The sequence below is a fragment of the Thamnophis elegans genome, chromosome 4 (assembly GCF_009769535.1).
Source record: "Thamnophis elegans isolate rThaEle1 chromosome 4, rThaEle1.pri, whole genome shotgun sequence".
NCBI classification, from domain to species: domain Eukaryota; kingdom Metazoa; phylum Chordata; class Lepidosauria; order Squamata; family Colubridae; genus Thamnophis; species Thamnophis elegans.
In genome coordinates, this window is record NC_045544.1 from 72,509,254 (window position 1) to 72,532,913 (window position 23,660).

General features: G+C 35.7%; 1 protein-coding gene across 3 annotated transcripts in view; it reads left to right on the plus strand.

The window, feature by feature from the left end:
• The window catches only part of CNST (consortin, connexin sorting protein), a 41,667-nt gene extending 18,216 nt beyond the window's left edge, over positions 1 to 23,451 (plus strand). For 2 of the 3 annotated variants that reach the window (XM_032215450.1, XM_032215451.1), the window contains exons 6-13: positions 91 to 121; positions 1,520 to 1,606; positions 2,078 to 2,192; positions 6,654 to 6,675; positions 6,818 to 6,914; positions 10,453 to 11,342; positions 19,948 to 20,083; positions 21,887 to 23,451. In XM_032215450.1, coding sequence (XP_032071341.1) covers positions 91 to 121; positions 1,520 to 1,606; positions 2,078 to 2,192; positions 6,654 to 6,675; positions 6,818 to 6,914; positions 10,453 to 11,342; positions 19,948 to 20,083; positions 21,887 to 22,089 — 1,581 coding nt within the window. In that variant the 3' untranslated portion in view covers positions 22,090 to 23,451. The remainder of the gene's footprint in view (positions 1 to 90; positions 122 to 1,519; positions 1,607 to 2,077; positions 2,193 to 6,653; positions 6,676 to 6,817; positions 6,915 to 10,452; positions 11,343 to 19,947; positions 20,084 to 21,886) is intronic. The other variant, XM_032215452.1, reaches the window with a different exon arrangement.
• The last annotated feature ends 209 nt before the right edge of the window (positions 23,452 to 23,660 follow it).

Genomic DNA, 23,660 nt, shown 5'->3' on the forward strand with positions numbered 1-23,660 from the left:
TTAGTACATCATGAAGTTTATGTCCCGTATAGGCAGATATAAAATATACTAAAAATATATTTAAAAATTTCCCCTTTTCTTTCTTTGCAGATTGCTGAAACTTATTTTCAGGATGGAGAATGTATCCTTTTTAAAAAAATACAACATTGACTGTGGTCTAATATCAAAATACAAACATATAGCCATGGACTTTCAAGTACAGTTCAATAAAACCAAAATTCTTCTTACACTTATTTTGATTTATTAATGCTAGGGGGGAGATATATATATATATACCTACTAATTTTCTAAAATATATGTAGAGGTGGTATTCAAGAAGGCACAGTGTAAACATTCATTGTATGTTTAGAATGTGTTTCATATTTAAAGATTTGATCCTTTCATTACGGTAGCAAGATTTTTTTTGCTGCACTTCTTATCATCCTGTTTCTAGACACACTACTGCAGAATACAATGCTTTCTGTTAAATTTAAATTCACAGGCCATATAAATAATCATTCCATATCCTGTTCTGTATCTCAACACATATATGTGTTTTATATATATTCAAAGCCTTCATCTTGGAGATTTTTTTCATGAAGGTTACTCCATTGCACATGCTCAAACATTTGCCCCTCACCATCCCCTCACTTTTTTGACTGTCATAGCAGTAAGTTATAAAAGTCTTCTCTGCACTTTTTGGAATCGTGAAATTAAGGGCTTTATTCATTCCTGTTAACTCTTCAATTGAAAGTGGAACCAGTGGTGATTCCTTACACCCAAAGGCTGTGACCTTAAATGACTTAATCAATGGTTATGCTCACTTACAAAATGCTTCTTCTGCCTTCAGGTAACTGATAGAAGAGCATTATGAATTATTGCAAGCTACATTTACAGTAGCTAAATGATCTTGTGACTGTTCCAGACCATTGCTATACGTATATGAAACAACAAGAGTCAGCAACCACCATGGCATTCTCATTCTACAGAATTTGCCATAATAATAAGAGCCATGGTGGCGCAGCGGTTAGAATGCAGTACTGCAGGCTACTTCTGCTGACTGCTGGTTGCTGGCAGTTCGAATCTCACTGGCTCAAGGTTTTCTCAGCCTTTCAGCCTTCCAAGGTCGGTAAAATGAGAACCCAGATTCTTGGAGGCAATATGCTGATTCTGTAAAACTGCTTAGAGAGGGATATAAAACACTGTGAAGTGGTATATAAGTCTAAGTGGTATTGCTATTGCTATAATCAATTTTATTATGACTAAGAAGCCTTGTTTTTCGTTATTGTGCTTTTCATGTGCCTAAACAGCCAGAACTATCAAAATCACATGCATATCCAAAGAAGAAGCAACTGTTAGTGTTGCTGATCTAGGACTTGAAAACTGAATGTTGCCTATCAGCTTCAAAGCTTAATCAGCACTACTGGAAAACTTGTCTGTGTTCACATCAAATTTTTCTCTTATCACAAAATGGTGCTAGCTTGAAAACGTATCTATGAGTGGCAGTCCGTGTCTGTATTTTCCTTTATTTTCCATTTAGATGAGAAAGCAATGAAGTTCATTCGGCTTGAACAGTTGTATCACAAGCAATTGATTGCAAATCTCTCTTCCCTTCAACAGCAGTGGGGTAAGTATGTCATATAGTGGAAGCTTGTATGTTTGGTAAAACTTGAGAAATGTCTTCATTTTCTATTATAATGCATTGATTACAGGGAAGTTATGAGCCCAGCCAGATAATTGTGTTCTTTGAACACATTGTGTTCTTTGACTAGGACTTCATCTAAATCTTATTAATGAATGACTTTTTGAGTACAATGAACGAACATTTACTGGGATAGGAAGAATCTCATAAAAAATTCATAAAAGGAGGCATCATTTTTTAATTGTTCTGCTTAAAGACCTACTATAACATGGGTCTCCAAACTTGGCAACTTTCAGCTTTGCTGGCTGAGGAATTCTGGGAGTTGAAGTCCACAAGTCTAAAAGTTGCCAAGTTTGGAGACCCCTGTACTATAATATTTGTTTATTTTTTTTTAGAATTTATATTTCTGAAATATTAAATAGTTCATTTTTTAACATACATGTGTTTTGTTAATAGAAACAAAATGGAAAGCAACAGAGGGCAGTGTGGTTCCAAATCTAAAGAATTTTTCTAAAGAACTGAATAATGAAGAGCTAGATAAACTTGCTGAATTTTGCACATCTCATCAAGAGTAAGTGATGAGCATTATTTGTATGTAATAAAATTATACAGTATTAGTCAACATTTTTCTCATAGTTAGTTCTACATGTGATAATTCTTCTACAGCCAAAAGTTGGATATGTCCAGTGAACTCTTAATTTGGATATTTTTCACCCTTGGTGCAGCAACACTTCCTTGTAGTAATATACCGTATTTTTCAGAGTATAAGACGCTGACAATCTGGGTTCCCAAAACCCCAACCCCTTCACCAAAATGGCCATGCATAGCTTTTAAGGGGCTTTCAGAGAGCTCCTGGGGACTGGGGATGGCAGAAATGAGTAGAAAACGGGCCGGTTTTTGCTCAATTTTGCCCCCCGCCCCCAAGCTACAGGAGCACTCTAGAAAGCCTCCTAAATGCTATTCATGCCCTTTAAAAAAAAAGGCCCGTTTTCGCAAAAAACGGGCCATTTTTGGGAGGTTTGCGGAGTGCAGTTTTGTTTTTAATTTGCCTCTTCAAAACCTTGGTGTGCCTTATACTCTGAAAAATACAGTATATATTTGAATTAAAATTATACAGTGTATAGAAAATATTTTGCCATTTAGTGACACTGCCCAAAGGTGTCCAAAATTAATAAAATTAATTTTCAGATTAAATATCTTTTTCTATTTTGCTTGTCCTATATTTGCAGACCATTGTTCTATTAAATAAATAAAGATAATGATAACCTCAAGTTAAGTCACGTCCTGGTTGTTACGTCATTAAACCATGTGGATTCCTGACAATTGTAGAGAAATTAGTTTGCTACTGCCTTTTTTGACTCTGAGTTAGATTTTCTTTAACTTTCTGGTATACTCTACAGCAGTGGTCTGTGAAAAAAATTGGGTGGTCTGCCGAAAAATTATTTGCATTTTTATATTGCACTAAATACTATTTACCTTTTTAAAAAAATCATATTAATGGTTTGCAGGATTTAAAATTATGAATTTAGTGATCCCTGAGATCCAAATGGTTGGTGATCCCTGCTCTGCAGAATTGATTCTAAGATGGCAACGCATGAGTTGAGGCTGTTCAGAGCAGGCAGAACCTTTCTGAAGGTTTTTCTGAAGCATCGTGAGAATGGCCTATGCATTTTCGAGAATGAGAGTGAGTGGCTTTCTTGTGCGGTTTTTGAAGGCCTCAGAAGTCTTTCAAAGCATTATGAGAGAATCCTGTGCTTTTTGGAGAACAGCATGAGCAGCCTTGGGCAGAAGGCTTGGTGTAGCCAGCAGCTGCCTCAAATAAGGCCAAAGGGTTGCAACAAGGGACTATCTGTATATTGATAGTAGTTTTCAAGGCTAGAAATGCAGGCATCCTTATAAAAGACATTGAAAATTTGATTACAACTTTGTTAAGATATAAGCAGAAGCTCTTGGATTATAAAATCATCAATTGGAAGGGATTTTGGACATCATCTACTGTACTTCAATCTTTTTTCTTAGGATTAAACTTATTTTTTTTGCAGCTTCTTCTGTGGCTAGATCCAACTTTAGACTGCCAGAATGAAGCCACTTTCTTGGCTTTGTCATTGGCCAAAAATAAGTCATTATTGGTACATATTTTTGGTAGTAGCTGATATGCTAGCAGATGGGCTGAGCTCTGCCTCTTTCCACATTCACACAGTATGTTGTTACCACTAAGAGATTGAGCATATTGGGCATATTGGTTTTACATTTAGGTATTCCAATCCACAATCTCTTTTGCAAGGGAAGAAGGAATTAGATATATTGATCTTAATTTCTTAGAAGGCAAGTTTAAAAATAAATAAACAAGGAATCGATTTAAGTTGTGCTAAGATTCAGCAACACGATTCTATTTAACATACTTCTGATTTTCATTTTTCAAATCTGAGGAGTCAATAGATAACCCAAGCCACTCTATATTTGAAATTCCTTGCCATACTTGAGCCAATGTAGGAGCAGTGTTTTAGAAAAATTCTGGAATAGTCATGAGATTGTTGGATTACAGAGCCCTGGGTTCAGTTATCCTATCAGCATGTAACTCAGTGTGTAATCCTTCACCATATCTCTCTGCTGATCCTGTTTCACTGACTTGCTTGAAAGAACTGCAGTCAGAGCTCCTTAAAGGAAGAGGAAACATACAAGATAAGATGTCAGAGTAAATGTGTAGGGTGGTGGTTAGAAGGAACTGTATTTTGTTGCACACAAGTCTAGTAATGCAGCACTGGATTGCATTTTATATCACCTTGCCCATGTTTCCATGAAGTCACCGGGTGTATATTTTGTCATTTATTGGCCATATATTTTTAATTTGTTCATAAAAACATGAATGGTATAAAATACAAGAAGGAGCTATAGGAAATGTTGGTGCAAAATTCTCTCCTGATCAAGATGCCAAATAGTCTTGTTGTTTGTAATACACTGTACATTTAGTCCTTGTTTAACAAACACAATTGGGATTGGGATTTCAGTCATTGAGTGAAACTATCATTAAATGTGATATCACGTAATCACTTTACTCAACAACTGCAGTCTTGGCACTCCCAATCTCAGTTGTTAAATTATCTTGCATGTTGTTAAGCAAATGTCATCTTAGGTAAGGAGCCTCAGGAGGATGGGATAAATTCTGGGAGGCTCAGTTCAGGCTGTGCATGATGGTGTCTTTGCTCTGGAGCTGAGAACCTTCCCTGTCAAAATCCAATTGGGTTTTTTACTCTTAAGCAGAGAGGCCCTCACATATGGCTTGTACCAGGCCTTCCCAATCCCGCCCTCCCCAAGGCATCTTGCATCTTATTGTATCTTACTGTACTGCCTCTCTGCTCTGGACCTAAATCCTCCCTGCCTAAATCCAAGCATGTTTTTCAGCTACTGAGTAGGGAGACACGTGTGTGGCAGGCACCAGACCACCCAGGTGTAATGTTTCCCTTGGACGATTCCTCGGATTCTTCCTTGGAGGTCAGCTCAGAGGAGGATGAGCTCATTCCTGGCATGTCAGGAAGTAGGTTAATTAGTGACTGAGTAGTCGGTTGAAAGAGATTTATGGGAAGCTTCAGCTAGGGACAGCTTGCAGGGGTGGCCCGTCAGTGAGAAGGAAGAACTGCCTTCCATGATGGATCTGAAAGCACACCGGGCAGAGAAAAGATAAGAGCAACAGAGATCTGCCAGATTACTTGGGAGAAGACCCCGCCCGTCTTGATGAGCTGCACCGGAAAACTATCATGGCAGGCAGAGGGAGGTGTTGCTGGAAACAACATGTTGGGTTTCTGGCTCTGTGTATTTGATCCTCTTGCTTCCTCCTTGACTCTGTGCCTTGGAGACTCTGAACTTCTCTTGCCAAGAGCTTTTGTGTGTGTATTTCAGTTTCACCTGGTGGATTTAAGTTTGTTTGGTGGACTTCTTTGTTGGAGTGACTTTCCATTGTTTTATGGATTATTGGCAAATGCCTTGTGGACTAATCTTGGCCCACTTGAGCTGGATTTATTTGAGACAGTTCTGAGGCTGGGTAAAGGGAATTGCTGGGAAACATTAATAGAACACTAATAAACTCTCTAAACCGCACTTCTGTGTGTGTGAGTGAGTGGGGCAGCACACCAGGGCCGCCCCCATCCCAAGGGAACTTTCAGTTCTCTATCTTATTACATTGCCTCTCCACTCTTGGGCTACAAATCTTGCTTGAATTTTGAAATTGACCTTTCTCAGTCAGCCCCCATAGACAAGAGAGCACCCTCTTGTTACTTGGGGCTGGTTGCAAACAACCCATTCTGCAAATATTCTGTGCGAAAATCCTGCTTGAATTTATGGGACTGTTTTCAGCCACTTCCCAGAAATGAGAGGGAGTCCTCTTGGCAGGCAGCAGTGGTTTGGCCATTGATTTTCTGGGAAAGGGAAGATTTCAAATGGCAATGACATGATGACAGGGAGCTTGGCAACCAGTCATAAGTGGAAATGGGTTGCCAAATGCCCAAATCATAATCATGTGATCATGGGGGCACTACACCAGCCATAATTTGGGTCATAACTCCCTTCTTTCACCATGCTTGGTAATTTCGAAGGGCCACTGAATGAACTGCCATTAAGCCAGTAGTATATTCTCTCTGTGTAGTTTCCCCAACAATAAATCAGAATTCAAAGGCTTTGGCTAATTTTTCATGGTTGACTTCAGTTTAGGGCAATTTTTGTAAAAGCTGGAATTTTTAAATAAACACAGGCTGCAAGAGTACTTACATTCTTATATTCATTTCACTATTTTTATTGCCTTCTGGGCCATCAAGTGACAATTTGTATAGTAATGTCACTAATATTGGTATGCCCTGGCTCTGTGCTTTAAAACTGGTGGTATGGATAGTATTTCAGTCTTGTAAAGCCCTGTGCTAATATTAGAACATGGAAAAAAACAGATCTGATTTGTTCTCTAGTTTTGGTGACGTTTGTTATGAAGAATATTTTGGTGAGACTTGCTGTTTATTTTTAATTTTCTTATGTTTTTGGGTTACAGGCCACTTGTCTCCAGAAGCAAGGTAAGCTATGATTTTTTTTTCATGGCATAGTTTTGCTATTAAATTATTGGGTCTTCTTTAAAAGAATTTATTTCTCATAACATGTGCAACATAAACATAAAAACAAAGATATTTATAATGTAAATGTTATTTTGCTTTTCAGCTCATAAATAAAGAAATATCCTTCAGATGTGAACGCTTCATAAGTTTAATGGCATCTGAAGATTTAAAAGAACAAATTACTTCTACATGGGATTCAGGTACTTGTCCTATAAATTACTCTATCTTAAATTAAACACAAATGTAAATTATTTGAAAATTATTCATTTGGAAGAATAATCAATTTTTTAAAATCAGAACAAGAAAATGTAATTATATCTTGCTGTCTTTTTTTTTTTTTTTTAGAAAAAAAGATTATCTTGGCAATGGCTTTAAAGAACACTCTTTATTTTCCAGTACTAAATATTACAGGAAAAAGATACCCAGTTATTAATGAAACTGGGCAGGAAGTTGAAAAAGATGAAAGTTAATATTGAGTGAAAGCATGAAAAAGTGTCTTCTGAATATATTTTTGTGAAGTTTATGTGCCTTTTCATGGTAACAGTCTGCTATAAATGGCATTAGTAATTAAGTTGTATAGATTTATAGTAGACAGTTTTGGCAGATGTAATCAGAGATAGGTTACACATTGCCTCTGAACTAATTTTATGCTGCTACAACCACAGTTGCAAAAACAACCATAAAAATAAAACAGTGGCACATTTCCAACTATCTTGAGGTGGGAAACACATGAACCCCTGAAATAAATTTAACATAATTTTTAAAAATAATAAATACTCCTATTAAAACAGGAAAACAAAATAGAAAACCCAGGCCACATGTAGGACATAGGTTCACCTACATTATCAGTCCAGCCATTATACCTCTTGTTTTTCTTCAAATGTACAATATAATTCCGGGCATTAAAAAATTGTCCTGTCCAAATATAGATAGTGCATCCATTGCAATAATAACTTTGTCATTGGAAATCGGTAAGTGGAGCCAAGTAGAGAATGCAATTAGACTTTTTAGATTAATGCATGACTGTAGCATAGTCATGGCAGTCACAAAAATGGTGAGTAGAGTTTCAGATCTCTCCTTACATAATCTGATTTTTAATTCAATGTTATTTGTTAGTTGAAAATTAAAAGATCTTTTTGTTTTCTTCATCACAATATAGTCATATCTTCTAAAAATGATCTAATATTTACAGATGCTTTTTTTATGTAGTTGCTGTAACTTGCAGCCCAGTTTTTCTAAATCTAATGTCTATTTTGAGCAGAGTATTTAATCTCTGAGCTTTTATGGTTATGCTTTACTATTGAACCATTGTTTCTTTAATAGCTATCAATTTATTTTTTCACTAATAATAAAGTTGAGTTTTAAAATGAGTATTAAGCTGATGGAAATTTTAAATTTTAATTCTAAACACATCCTTCAGTACACAGCACCATATTTGTCCTATAGTATATAAATACTTGATTATATTATGAAGAAATTGTATCTCCTACAATAGCATTGTATAGCTAAAGTTCCCTCAAAATTCAGTTGTGGAATATTACTAAGTTTCTCATGTTTATTATTTTTAATCCCTTTAAAATATTTTCTTGAAATGGGTGTAAAGATTAACATTTTTTTACTGAAAGGCAAAGAACAGCTGTAAAATTCAGCCTATTTTTGGAGAGGAAATTTGGATAGGAGACTTCAAATTACAATTAAAATATCACAAATCATCCATAGCATACTTATACACTTCAGTTAGGATCTTTTTATGTTTTTGTGTCAATAACTTCAAGGAAAGATCTCTCAGAACAAGGATGGGGAATCTCTGCTCCTTAGACTAAGTTATCTATGTCATCTTGAAAATCCTTCCCATCATCGCTGTTCCTCTCCTCTCTTTGATATCCTCCTAATTTAGTCATTTAAGGACATAAAGAAGTCAAGCCTGGATTTTCCTCTGTTACCGAAGCCATTGGGTTCTTGTTGATTTTTCTGTTATGACCCTTTATTTATATTGGAAAATTATTCTGCAAACATTAAAGAACTTACAGCATATGTTCAGTTCTCTGTTTTTAAGTGCAAGTTAAGAAAATACATGTATAACTATGGTGAACATATTTTTACATTATACAGTACAAGATGATATACATGTGCATTTCTAGACACAGACATTCCTTGTTTAGTTCATATATGGGCAAGGATTTGTAGTTACTCGTATTTTTCAGAGTATAAGACGCACCAGAGTATAAGACACACCAAGGTTTTGAAGAGGCAAATTTTTTAAAAAGTAGGTAGGCAGATAGAGGGAGAGAGAGAGAAATACAGTAGGTAGGTAGGGAGAGGGAGAGAGTAGGTAGGTAGGGAGAGAGAGAGATACAGAGAGAGAGAGAGAAATACAGTAGGTAGGTAGGGAGAGAGAGAGAGAGTAGGTAGATAGGTAGGTAAATAGAGGGATAGGGAGAGAGAGAGAAATACAGTAGGTAGGTAGGGAGAGAGAGAGTAGGTAGATAGGTAGGTAGATAGAGGGATAGGGAGAGAGAGGGAAATACAGTAGGTAGGGAGGGAGAGAGAGAGTAGGTAGGTAGGTAGGTAGGTAGGTAGGTAGGTAGGTAGGTAGGTAGATGTTTCCAGGTGCATTTATCCATGTGCTGGAGAAGGAAATCACTGACAACCTGCAGCACCTAAGACTTGTTTCCGCTGGCACAGCACTTGATCAATGTAATTCTCATCAATCACTAACTAAAGAGCTTTCCGAAAAGGGGGGGGAAGGTTTTTGCACTCTGCAAACCTCCCCAAAACGGTCTCTTTTTTTGTGAAAACAGGCCTGTTTTTTTCAAATAAAAGGCATGAATAGCCGGGGAGGGGGGCTTGCAGAGTGCTCCAGGGGGGGAATGATCAAAAAATGACCCATTTTTCACAAGAACGGGCCTGTTTTTTGTCAAAAAAATTGCATGCATAGCCTTATGGAGGCTTACAGAGTGCTGCTGAGGGGGAGGGGGCAAAAACGGCCCATTTTTTGCTCATTTCTGCCCTCCCCAGCCCCAGCAGCTCTTTGAAAGCCTCCATAAGGGTATCCACGGCCATTTTGGTGAAGGAGTGGGGCTTTGAGAGGCAAAAAATTGCTGTATTCGATGTATAAGACCCACCCAGATTTTCAGCCTCTTTTTTGAGGATAAAAGGTGCATCTTATACTCTGAAAAGTACGGTAATCAGAAGTTGCATCTGCTCTAGTATCCTAAACTGATACCTTGGATTGATTTGCCTAGCTTTGCCTAGTTTAATATTTGCTTGCTAGTAAAATAATCATACAAGATTATACCGTTAAATACAGTATTCTTCCTTCAGCTAGTTGGGAGCTATTCTGTGATAACTGGTATATAATTTTTGACTTCTCTTCCTCTGCCTCTGTTTTACTGCACAGGCATCCTAATAGGTTTTCTACATATTTCATTTATAAGCAACATAAACAGTAGTTCAAACATTGGATTCAAACTATACATACCAACATTGAACTTCAGGCACAGTTTGCATAAACATTAAGATAACAGTTCATTCAAAGTTAGGCTCGGTTATTTTAATGGGATCTGGCTATTTTAAATCTTGGTATTAAAATTAATGAATCAGAGCCATTGCTGGCAACGATAATTTGTTCAAGCATTACTGACAGTATTGTCAGATGTTTAGTTGTTGCTTTTTTCCCTCAGTGTTTTTGTGCTGCATCACCTCTAAATGCTTCAACTCTTTTTCCATTTCATTTAGCTACTCAGAGCCAGCCAAGTATTGAAGCAAAGAAAAAGAACCATCATAGAGAAAAAGAGAGGGATGAAAGTTTCCAGTCTGAAAGCTGTTGTCTGATTAAGGAAAAAGAAAGACTTCAGCTATCTACGAGGAAACATAATCTCGAAGAGGAGCTCTGCTGTACTGAACTCACACTGAATCAGCCATTTGTTTTATCCACAGAGACCCTGGACACGCCTTTCTCTCAGTGTTTATCTTTGAGGGATGCTAGTGAAAATGACAGCCTGCAGCTAAGGAAAGAACCGTTCTCTCAGGATGGAGCAAAAATAGAAGCAGCAGCTGAGAAGCCTGCAGCAAGTTTTAGTGAACCGATGGTAGATGCATTAGTTTGGACAGATGCTGATTATATACCTCCTGATCTTATAGCCACAGATGAAAATATTCCATCCGAAAGAAACTTACTGAGGACAAAAAGCTGTTCTAGCTCTGTGGTGATTGCCAGTAGCCAGCTGGAAAGCAACCTAGTAAATCAGCCACAGCAGCAACAGCCTGATTATGAAAATAACAGAAAATCTGTGCAAAACCAACCATCAGACATTAGTGGGAATGTACAGTTTGACACTGAGATGTCCAAACAGCCTAGAGTTGTATATGAATGGATATCGGAAGAAACAACAGTACTGGAAGAAAAGGGTGAAGGTGTGGAATCAGAAGGCTTCTTTGACCAGATTTTAAATGGTACCATAAAAGTTAGAGAGGGGGCTCTTAAATTTCTAGAAGTCGAAGAGAACTCTGAAATTCTTCCATATATTCCACTTGAACAAGCACTTTATTCTTCATCAGAAGATTATTCACCAGATGAAAACTTTTCTTCACTTGATGAGCTTGCAAAGCGAATACAGATTGCAGAGGTAAATACAAGGGGGGGAGGGGTTGTTTTCTTGTTTTAATGATTCATGATGGCACTGTATGTATTTATTTTCTTTAGCCTGTAAAACAGTGGAAGAGAAAGTTTATGATACTTGCATGACTTTCCCAGTGTTAAATATGCACTTTGGAAAAAAATAGATTTTTGATGGGTAAAAATGAACTTCTGGTTTAACCTCTCTTAAAATGAGCTTATATGAGGAGTAAGGATGTTGTGTAATTTTGAAGATGGAATCGTATTAATTATTTCTATAACTGCTGTAAAGAAGATCTGAAGTCATTTTTTAAGTATTTTATTCCTTTTTCTCTCACTTTCTTTTGTTTTCAATACTTTTTATCTTTCTGCTTTTTCATCTTTTACCTTTTAACTTTGTAAAATATTTCTTTAATATAAATTATATTTAAAAAATAGATTTACACCTAGAAAACAGACATGTTAGCATACATTATTTTTCTATTTCTGATCACGAACATTCTGAGATATTCCAGATCCACGTTTCACTTTTATTGCCATTCTCTATTGTTCCTGTTAACCTCTAAAAATTATTTTGTTTTGTTATAACTTCTTGGTGCAGCTACTAGGCTTAATAAATTCCTTAGATTGCTTTTCAAAGAATTACATATTAAGACAGAACATGCTATTCTTTCATTGCTGACTGATTTTATTGCAGTCACTTCATGTTTTGGAAATGTTAACTGTATCTTCTTATAAAATCAGCCATAGAAAATTACAGTTTAGGGTTGATGCATTGATCTGTAAAAATTGGAAAGAAAAACATCAATTTTTCTATCAAAATCCTTTGATGACATTCAGCTGTTTTTCTAACAACAATAATAATAATGCTTTATTTCATTTGACTTATTCATTTGACTTTTCCCTAGGGTCACTGGTTTGTCTGTTTACTTAGTGCAATTGTTCTTAACACCATTTAAATCAATTCCTGTCTTCCTAAAATAAATGTGTGTAAGTGGAATTTAGAATGAAGAATTCATTAAGTCTTTTTTTAAACTTTAACCCTGGTTTTTTTTGTAAAGGTTAACTTGTAACTATGAGAGTGTGTATTTCAAAATGTTGAAAGGACTTGTGTTATTATTAACAGATAGATGGGTCCTAGCACTATGTGAGAGAGGATAATGAATATATATGAATGAAGACAAAGAAAGAAAGAAAGAAAGAAAGAAAGACAGAGAAAAAAGAAAGAAAGAAAGAAAGAAAGAAAGAAAGAAAGAAAGAAAGAAAGAAAAAGACAGAGAGAGATAGCAATGTATATAGATGTTTCCAAATTTTAAATGGGAAAGAAGAATACCAGATATTTCCAACCACTTGATAGAATGTGCATTGTAATTGTTAAAGTTTCAGTAAAATTAAAATGGCTTATTCTGAATTTTAAAACTAAGATTCTATTTTTTTAAAAAAAAGAAATCTAGCAAATATTATTATTTCCTTAAGAAAAATGAAGAAGGCCCTATCAGTCTTTTGAAAGATTCTTTTCAATGGATTGTATATAAAACTTTCGCTATTCTTCTACTTCTTCATTGCTGTTTTTTACATAAATAATGATTTTGAGAAACTTTAACTTGCTAAAACCATGTTTTAACAATTCTAACCTCTTTGCAATCTATTTATTTGTGCGGTTTTCTCACTTTCTCATCTTGTATTTACTGTAAGTGTATGAGTTGATGATACAATGCTCTTATGGGAAATCTTATGTAATTCTTAGCTCTGTGTTGCTGTTCTTTGAGCCCTGAATTTATCACAGAGAGACATTGGTCTTTAAAGAGGGCACAGTATGTACCTTGCATCATTCAGCAGCAATCTCTGCAGGCCAAATATGGAATAATATGAGCTCTCTCTAGAGGGAGTTTGCTCCTCCGGCTCTGTCAGCTGGAAAACGAGGTTTAAAGTGATGTAAAATATGGGAAAGCAAAGGGGATGGGATGGAGGTTTTCAATTTTCATTAGAGAAGAGCTATAGTGATTTACTATGGAAGATTAAATGGATATGAATATTGGATAATTTAAAATTTTATGTTGATTTCCTAAAATTGAGGACTTAGTATTCTGGGACACTTGTTAAGCTGCACTACAATAAGTAAGTCCATTGCTATTGAACAGAGCGACTGCTGATTCAAATCTCTTCCTTATCTTTATTATTGTTGGCTGGTTTTTTCTTCAGACATACAGGTAGTCCTCGACTTACAACAGTTCATTTAGTGACTGTTCAAAGTTACAACAGCACTGAAAAAATTACTTATGACCCTTTTTCACAGTTACAACCTTTGAAGCATCCCATGAGCATGTGATCAAAATTCAGACGCTTCGCAGTTGGTTCATACTTATGATCGTTGCAGTGTCCAAAGGTCATATGATCCCCTTTTGCAACCTTCTGACTAGCAAAGTCAAGGGAGAAGCCAGATTCACTTAACAACTATATTACTAACGCATCAATTGCAGCGATTCACTTAACAATTGTGGCAAGCAAGGTCGTAAAATGGGACAAAACTCAGTTAACAAATGTCTTACTTAACAACAGAGGTTTGGGGCTCAATTCTGTTTTTGAGTCGAGGACTACTGTATCTGTCCTGACAAAAAACTGAAGGAGTAAATACCGTATTTTTCGGAGTATAAGATGCACCAAGGTTTTGAAGAAGCAATTTTTTAAAAAAGTAGGTAGCTAGATAGAGGGATAGAGAGGGAGAGAAAGAGAGAGAAATACAGTAGATAGGGAGGGAGAGAGAGAGCGTAGGTAGGTAGGTGGGTGGGTGGGTGGATAGGTAGGTAGGTAGATAAAGGGAGAGAGAGAGAAATAGAGATAGAAACATACAGTAGGTAGGTAGGGAGAGTATAGGTAGGTAGGTAGAGGAATAGAGAGAAATAGAGATAGAGAGAAATACAGTAGATAGGTAGGGAGAGAAGGAGAGAGAGAAGGTAGATTGGTAGGTAGAAGGATAGAGAGAGAGAAATAATATATATATAGAGAGAGAAATACAGTAGATAGGTAGGGAGGGAGAGAGAGGGAGAGAATAGGTAGGTTGGTAAGTAGAGGGATAAACAGAGAGAAATAGAGAGAAATACAGTAGATAGGTAAGGGGAGAGAAAGAGAGAGAGAGAGAGAGTAGATAAGTAGGTATGTAGGTAAAGGGAGAGAGAGAAAGAGAAATACAGTAGATAGGTAGGGAGAGAGAGTAGTTGGTAGGTAGATGGAGGGAGGGAGAGAGAGAGAAATACAGTAGGGAGGGAGGGACGGAGAAAGAGTAGGTAGATAGGTAGATGTTTCCAGATGTATTTATCCATGTGCTGGAGAAAGAAATTGTTTACAATCTGCAGCACCTAAGACTTTGTTTCTCCTGGCACAGCACTTGATCAATGTAATTCTCATCAATCAGTTAAAGAGCTTTCCAAAAGGAAAAAAGTTTTTGCACTCTGCAAACCTCCCAAAATGGGCTCGTTTTTGTTAAAAAAATTTTTTGCATGCATAGCCTTATGGAGGCTTACAGAGTGCTGCTGGGGGAGGCAAAAAACGGCCAATTTTTTGCTAATTTCTGCCCTCCCCAGCCCCCAGGAGCTCTCTGAAAGCCTTCATAAGGCTATGCACGGCCATTTTAGTGAAGAGGACGGGGTTCGGGAGGCAAAGAATGCTGTATTCAGTGTATAAGACGCACCCAGATTTTCAGCCTCTTTTTGAGGAAAAAAGATGCGTCTTATACTCCAAAAAATACAGTAGGTTCCATTTATTTTGCCCGCTCTTCTAAGCAATGCTGTGGATTCCCCCCTAGAGGGAGACAGATCATGGAGAAATGTATGATCTCTGTTTCAAAAGGGGGAGTTGAATTTTAATATTACAATCAGAAATACCAATAAAAATTCTACTGACATGTTGACAAGAATCTGATCTTTGATCCACACCTTGGTGTCTGGCTTGTGTTGCTTAATATATCTGAGTTGTGTACAAAGCACTGAAATACTTTCTCTTACAATTATAATAAAATGTGGCACAATATTTCAATTGGCTATCCTATAAAAATGGATTCATGTCCATGTTTTGTATAAAAACACGTCTTGGCATGAACAGCAGAATAGATACCCCAATTCATAGCCATGCATTAAAGAACATTTCAGAGAGATACCCTAAGCCAATGTCTAGTTATACCTAGCTTTCATACAATACACAAAGCTTTTTCATGCCCTTCCTCAATTCTCCTACCAAAATGTCTTCAATACTATGTTATTATACCACCAAATGTCAGCATTTTAGAGAAGTTCCTATTTGATGCATTATAAATCAGGATTTACAGCTGCCAGAATTCAATGTTTACAGTTGCATTAAACTTGCCTAGCATTAATATTTTCTAAGAGAGAGGTATTTTCTTGCTTCCTTTGTATTATTATGGTATGTCACATAGTCAGCCAGATGTTCAGAAAGAATTTGGCATCTTTATCCCAAAGACCTGAGATAGGTAGATGAGGATGTTTGATGGTGTTAAAGGTATTGTTGTAAGATGTAAACTGTTCAAAGTAAAGCTGGCTTTTGCAATTGTCTGATGGTGATTTTGTCGCTCAGAGGGACTTAACAATAATGGAAAGACACAGGGTAAAAACAACACTGAAGTCAATATTTTTAAAATCAGAATTAAAATCAGTATAATTGAAATCAGTTAATAGGTAAAAGTTTGGCTGTCTTTAATTGTTCCTTGTGGTGCCCTATTTCTAACATCCAGAGGTCTTTGTACATCCTTTCTGCAATGGAGTACACAGTCTCCAGGAGGCATTGTGTATTCTGAAAGCTGAACATTCCAAGGAAACAACTGGAAAGGCATTAAAATGGTGGAAAAGAAAGGGTATTCACAAAATGCTATTTATAAGTGACTGTCATAATAAATTTGAAAAACAAGTTTCTATTTCTTAGTTCTGCTGAAGGTGATTACTATACCTGTAGTATATTTCAATACATTAATAATCTTTAAGAAGTTTAGAAAGGAAAGTAACTGTGGCTTGAATATATGTAATTGCTTTATATTTAAATCTGGAATTATTTGCTTTTCAAATATGTTGAATTAAAATTATGTTCAGCTATTATTGATGTGACTTGCATGTCAGTATAGCTGAATGAGAATTTTTTGATAGATTGGACATGCCATATTCGCCTTTAGGATTGTAACCACTCCATAACATTTAATGAGTTTTTGGCCTTGAGAAAATTCTCAGACCTGGCTATTTCAATTCTTACAGTTTGTCTATGGCATTGCTGCATGTGCAGTTCATATTTCATATCAAAACATGTGTGTGGTCATTGCCAATATTTTAAGAGTGATGGGAGTACTGAAGCTGAAATTGAATTTTCAGCTTAAGGGATGCTATATAGTTGCTTGCTTGGAATGTATGTGCATTACAAAGTCCTGAAAAACAATAGCAATAGTACTTAGACCTATATACCACTTCCCTCTCTAAGTGGTTTACAGAATTACAGATATTGCCCCTAACAATCTGGGTCATCATTTTACTGAGCTTGGAAGGATGGAAAGCTGAGTCAACCTTGAGCCGGTCAGGATCAAACTGCTAGCAGTTGACAGAATTATCCTGCAATATTGCACCCTTTTTTATATAACAGTTCAGTGCAGATTGCAGTTCACTTATTATAGATTGTTTTTGCAATATAATTTAGTTCAAAAAACATTGATCAAAACGATATTTTTTATTTGACAATATGAAAGTACAATAACTGAAATATGACCATATCCATAGATTGGCTGCCTTGAAAAATTAAATAATTCATAGAGCAGTAATGGCTCTACTGATATAGCTAAAATGATTCTTTGCAGATAGAAGCTACTAAGAACTCCACTTTAAGTACCTATGCTTTTAGCAATTCACTTTATTATTGATTTTATATTTTAAGAGGTTTTATGTTTTAAGAGGTTTATTTGTGGAATTCAGACTACTGTTTGGAGTAAAATATAAACTTTATAGCTGCACTGCAGCAATTTGTCTTATAATTCTGTGTTTGGTTTCATCATTATACCAGATTTATTCGTTTTTTTAAAAAAAATTATTTTTGAATAAACACAAACAGACAAAACCCCCACAAAAAACCCCCACAAAATCATCTTCCATTACAGACAGAGAGAGGATCTGATGTCGCAATGACACAACATGCGATCTTGGAGCTCCAAGATCGCAGTCGATACTTTTGCCGCTGGATGGTCCTTTTGGACTTAAACTGTCCCGAAGAGACGGTGATAGGGAAGAGTACGTCCTGCTGATCTCAAGGACACAGCAAAGTCCCTGATTGATCCAGGAGAATCTCTTTTTGCCGGTGACAGAAGCGCAGCCATTGAAGCTGCTGGAGTTGGGACAGCTCTGGAACGGGAGGAAAACGGAAAGAGAAAGTGTGTCCATCTGGTGAGGAAAACTTATTATTATAAAAGAGACTACCCAAAACAAAATTAAAGCTAAATTAAATTTGAGAATAGAAGAGAACAAGTGGCGAAATTAAGATATATTAGACAGTGTGTTCTCCTTTTTTTAAAAAAAAATTTCTTTTATGGATGGAACTTTTGCAAATGTTTCCTATTTTTTAAATTGAACAAATTAGTTTTTCTTCTACTACTTTTTATATTCTTTTTTTTATACCTATGGATTAAAATCTTTTTCCCTATTTTTATAATGCTGGATTGGATGTTTTGGGATTTGTTTGTTTTTTGCTCCATTTAAGAATTTTGTTTTCTTTAAGCCTGGAAAATAAAGAAGATATAAAAGGAATATAAAAAGGGCTGTAATAACAGAGGGAAAGGAACTAACACTGCCACTTGGAGGCTGGAGACTTGGAAAGCTTGGAAATATTGTCTATTCTTTTTTCTCTTTGATCATTGCAATTCAAGGTTCCTCAGCTTGTTTACAGAGAGTGATAGTGAGAAGAGCATGGGTTGTTTATACAGGTGCTTTTCGGGAGCTTCATTGGCAGCTGAAGTGGAGTGAAAACAAAGCCTTGTCTTGAAAGATTAATAACTTGCTTTAAATTTAATAAAAAGTTTTGAATGTCAGAGTGGCAGTGTTTACAAGTTGGAAGAATGGTGCAACATGAAAAAGAAACCTTAACGTTGCAGAAGTTTATGTTTGAAATTCAACAATTATTAGAAGTAACAGGGAGAACTGAGAAGATATTGGAGAACATAGATCCTAAAACAGCAAAAATTGATGGAAAAATTGAGGATGTTCATCAAATGAAGAAAGTGGACGTCAGAGTTCTAAAAACTGAAGGAAAAAATAAAGAGACAAGAAAATTGTTGATACTGACAGTGAACTGAGCATGGTTGGAAATGGAAAGAGTGGAATATGGAAAGGGGAGATAGATGGACTGGAGCTCTACCCCAGATCTCAAAGTATAGAAGAAGAAAAGAGAGAAGAATTGATGGAACTAAGGAGATAATTTTTGTCAGAAGCACTAGTGATAACCAAAGATAAGCTGATCAAAGAAGCAGATGGAGGGTTTTGAGCTTATACAAGATATGCAATAAGCAATAAGTTGCAAAGAGAAGTCCATACGAAACTTACTAAAGAAATAACCAGAATACTAATGCCACAAATTGCAAGAGACATAAGACTGCACTATTACTGGAAAAACACAGATTGATGTAATGAAAGCTTATAATAAAAAATTAAGTCAAATTTAGTTAAATTTAGATCATTATGTATAAAATGAAGTGATAATGGATATAGTTAAATAATAGATTGATAATGATAACAATGCATACACACACACACACACACACACATACACACACACACACACACACACACATATATATACATACATACATACATACATACATATTGATAAGATGAAATTTGATATAAATTGCAAATGGTGACTACAAAAGGAGGTATAGAAATTGTTATTAAATATAACCAATTTTTATATAGAATGTGTTATAAAGATGTAACGTTACTGGATGATATTGGGAAGAGCTAATAGAATGCTATTATGTGGTTTTGCTTTAAATTTGAAATATTTTATATAAAAGGACCTAAAAAAATTATAGTCAAATGAAGATTGAGGTATGATGATAGTAATATATATAAATATACTTGATTTAAAATATATGATTTGATATGAATTGTAGGTGATGACTGTGGAAGGGATGCACGGAAGTTTTTGTAACCAATCGACACACTTTGTAATGGAAGATGGTTTTATGGTTTGTGTGTGTGTGTGTTTTGTCTGTTTGTGTTTATTCAAAAATATCAGATTTATTCTTAATTGCATGTCCAATATCCAAATAAGGAAATACTTGAGTTTCTTTTATCTATGATAGCATCTAGCTTCTATCCGAATGGAACCAATGAAGAACATTATATTACAATATATTAATAGTGCCCTTGGTATTTGGTATTTAACAGTGTTTTAAAGTCAAATATCTTATAAAACAATTATATTCGCAACTAATAATCTTCAATCATTGTGAAGATTAAAGCCAAGAGTTAAAATATCTCAAAGGTAATGTGTAAGATTCTGCAATATATAAGCACGCTGTATATATGTAGCAAATGAAACACTGTTTTTATAATAGTCTACTTTATCATTCTTGTTAGACTGTTCCTGCGGAGGGGCTTGTGTCTATATTGAAAAAAAGAGACGACAATGAAGAAAAAACATTGGCTAAAATCCAGCTGAGACAGTCAAAAAGAAGAGTGAGATTCCAAGAAATGGAAGAAACGTTAGAACAAGGTACTTTCTTCTTGCTAACTTTAACCCCAGAATTGCATAATCATACAAAATATGAAACTATAAATATTCAAGTTACTTATATGTGCCATATGTGCTTATATTCCAAGAGTCATGAATGGAGAGATAGGTTGCTCTCAACTATAGGTAATATACTTTCATTCAAACATTGTGTTGCACTATTTTGTGGGAGATGGGTATCCCATGACCTATCACTCTTTTTGAGATGGTGGTTATATTTGGAATATTGGGCATATGTTAAGGCCACTTTCACAAAATGTCTGCAATGAAAGGGGGTAGATAAATGGCTTAGCTCAAGTGGAGACTCTTAGACTTTGACATCCAAAAGGTTAGGTCTTTCGGTACCATGAGCTCATGAGTGTTCCTTTTCTTATATCTTGATATTCTTATCTTATCATTTATGCACCATATAGAAGGGAATTTGCATTGTAATGATTTGATGCCCAACCCTCATTAGTTAGTTACTTCAAGTAAAGATAACATTCCTTATCAGCATCACCTTTGCATATGCTGGGACACAGGCATGAGTTTGTGACCCAAGAATTACTAGACTGTTCCATATGTCATATGTGGTCCTTTGATCTAACTGAATCATTTATTAGTAAGCTTTTCACCAGTTGTAACTATTGATTGTAAATTGGAAAGTTACAGAATTCTGAGCCATATCCATGACTATTAGAAATCAGTGGATTTGTTCTACAACCAACTCCAGGTTTTATCTTTTCCATATACTTAACAGTTGTTGACTGCCTTGTTCCAGTATTTTCCACAAATCTAATTTGCCACTAGAATCTTGGCATCCCCCATAGCATTTTTTATTTTCTGCCAGGTTTGATTTACACATCTCTTAATTGGCTTTTGTTATTATCTTTAATTATTGCATAATGTCATTGATATATACTGTATTATCTTGATTTATGAATAGGGCCGGCAGGCAAGGGAGGAGAGGGGAAAGGAAAGGAAAGGAAAGGAAAGGAAAGGAAAGGAAAGGAAAGGAAAGGAAAGGTTAAGCATGTTAAGCAATTCCATACCGTTATTAAAAGGGCCATGTTGGCGCAGTGGTTTGAATGCAGCATTGCAGACTAATTCTGCTAACTGCCAGGAGTTCGCTCCTTGGCTCAAGGTTTACTCAGCCTTCCATTCTTCTGAGGTCAATAAAATGAGGAGCCAGACTGTTGGGGGCAATATGCAGACTCTATAAACCACTTAGAGTTGTAAAGCACTCTGAAGCAGTATATAAATCTAAGTGCTATTGCTAAGTGCTACTAAGTGGATTAAGCTACTAGCAATCTTCTACTGAGTTCTCTATTGACTTTGCTTGTCAGAAGTTGGTAGCCACAGTCACAAATGGCAATCATATGACCGCGGGATGCTGCAAAATTTAAATTGCAAGCTGATCCTGAAGCAGCTAGGTCAAAATCACATGACCCTATGACCTCTGCAAAGGCTGGACTTCTGAGACCGAGTCATACATACCACTCGTTCAGTATCATCATTAGTTCAAATAGTCATGGAATGAGTGGTTGTTAAGCAAGACTATCTATAGAAGCAAATTATGAGTACAAATAATTATTTTATTGTGCACATTTTCTTCTCTTAAAGCAAAAGCCTATTGCCTAAATCTATTTTTTGGCCAATATTGATATTTGCTCTTGGTATGGGAAGTTGCTGGTTTGGGGCATTTATTTGGCTATTTCAGTGTGGAGGAATATATGCAATATAGGTAGGTAAAGTATTTCAATTATCTGTCATTCTATTCACTCTATGTCATCCATCTTTTTACAGAGGACGTTGGAGCTGGCTCCTGTATTTTGCTGATCTTACTGTGCATAGCAACTGTCTTCCTTAGTATTGGAGGAACGGCATTATACTGTACACTTGGCAACACAGAATCTGCAGTCTGTACTGACTTTGCTGCCAATGTGGATTTTTACCACAGGCAGATACAGAAGGGTATAGAAGAACTTAAACACTGGATAATTTTATAATAAAAGAAGAAATATGAACATATAGTAATATGTTACTGTTGAGAGAAGAAAGAAAAATAGTTCAAGCTTCGAATAATTTGGCACTTTCAGAAGAAGTAACATGACAGAGGAAGCATCTGTAGGGTACATAGGAGTTAATGTCCAGTAATTGGAGTAATTATCTAGAGTTATTGATCAATTTTCATGAGGCAGCATAAGAGACTATCCTAATGTTCTCCTTTTGAAATGTTCAGAACAATCTTCCGTTTTCCAACTTAGAAAAGAAAAAGGAAGTTCATCTTTCCTAAAAATTTCCAATCCTCATACAGTCATATGCAAACTCTGTAAATTTTAATGCAAAACAGTTGATTTTTCTTACATCATAATGCAAAGATATTATCTTCAATTATCATGCAATAAGTTCATATTTAATGGAAACAAACTTTATTTGTTTCATGTATTTTATGTTTTTAATTATTTCAATGAATCGTACTAATTTGGATGTGGCAGTGGTGCAAATAGTAGCCTTCTACATTTAGATGTTATTTAATTGTGCAGCATTTTAAAATGTAGCAGTTGTAATAAGTGATGCATTCATTATTTTCATATACAGTCATATACAAAACATGCGGAGAGAGCTTTAGTAATAGATTCCTTAAAATGGATTTATAAAACAGGTTCTCTATAGAAAACCAAATATAAAATATGGCTCATTTCAGTGCCAGTAATAGCCATTCAGGGTTAGTTGGAATAAGGTAGCATCCAGATTGAATTAATAAATAAATAAATTATGATTCACATTTTTAAAAAAAGAGTTCACTTTGCACATTTATTTTTTTAGATCCATTTTTATGGTATTGTGAGTGTTTATCTAACACTGTAAAGTGGAACACAACAAATATATTTACAAGCACTGAACATAAAGCGTCTAAACTTGACAGAGACATTTTTTCCTCTTTGAGTGTAATTCTAGTAACAAAAGTGGGTTTCTTCTCCATTACAAGCCAAAATGGGCCTTGGACAATGTTAAATCCTTTTTTGGTTTTATTAAAACTACTGGTTTCTGTTACTCCAAATTATAAAGAAAAAAGCAAACTGAAAAACTGTACCTTAGAATGCTTAGAATGAAGATATACGATATGTATTGTACTTTCTTTATTTGAATATTGTAAGCCTCCCTGAATCACTGAAAGTCGGGTGGCAGATGAAAGTTTAATTTATTTTGGTTAGTTGCATAATCAGCCAGATATTTAGATTGGATTTGGATTTATTTTTTTTACTTTACTCCTCCCAAGAATCTGGGAGGGGCAGATGTTGATTAATGTTATTATTAAGGTATGACCACAGGATATAAACTGTCCGAAGTAAAGCTGCCTTTTGCAACTGACCGGTGTGATTTTTTTCAATGCTGATGTTGAGTAGTGCTTCAGAAACTTTGGGACAGCACTCAGGGCACCTGCCTATCATTGCTTTCTTTTATCACTGTTATTCTGCTTCTATTTGTAGGCTTTCCTATTTTGTAATCCCCCCCCCTTCCGACTTTTTTGTCTTTCCTATCGACAGTTGTTAAGTCTGGGGTGTTATGCAGCAGA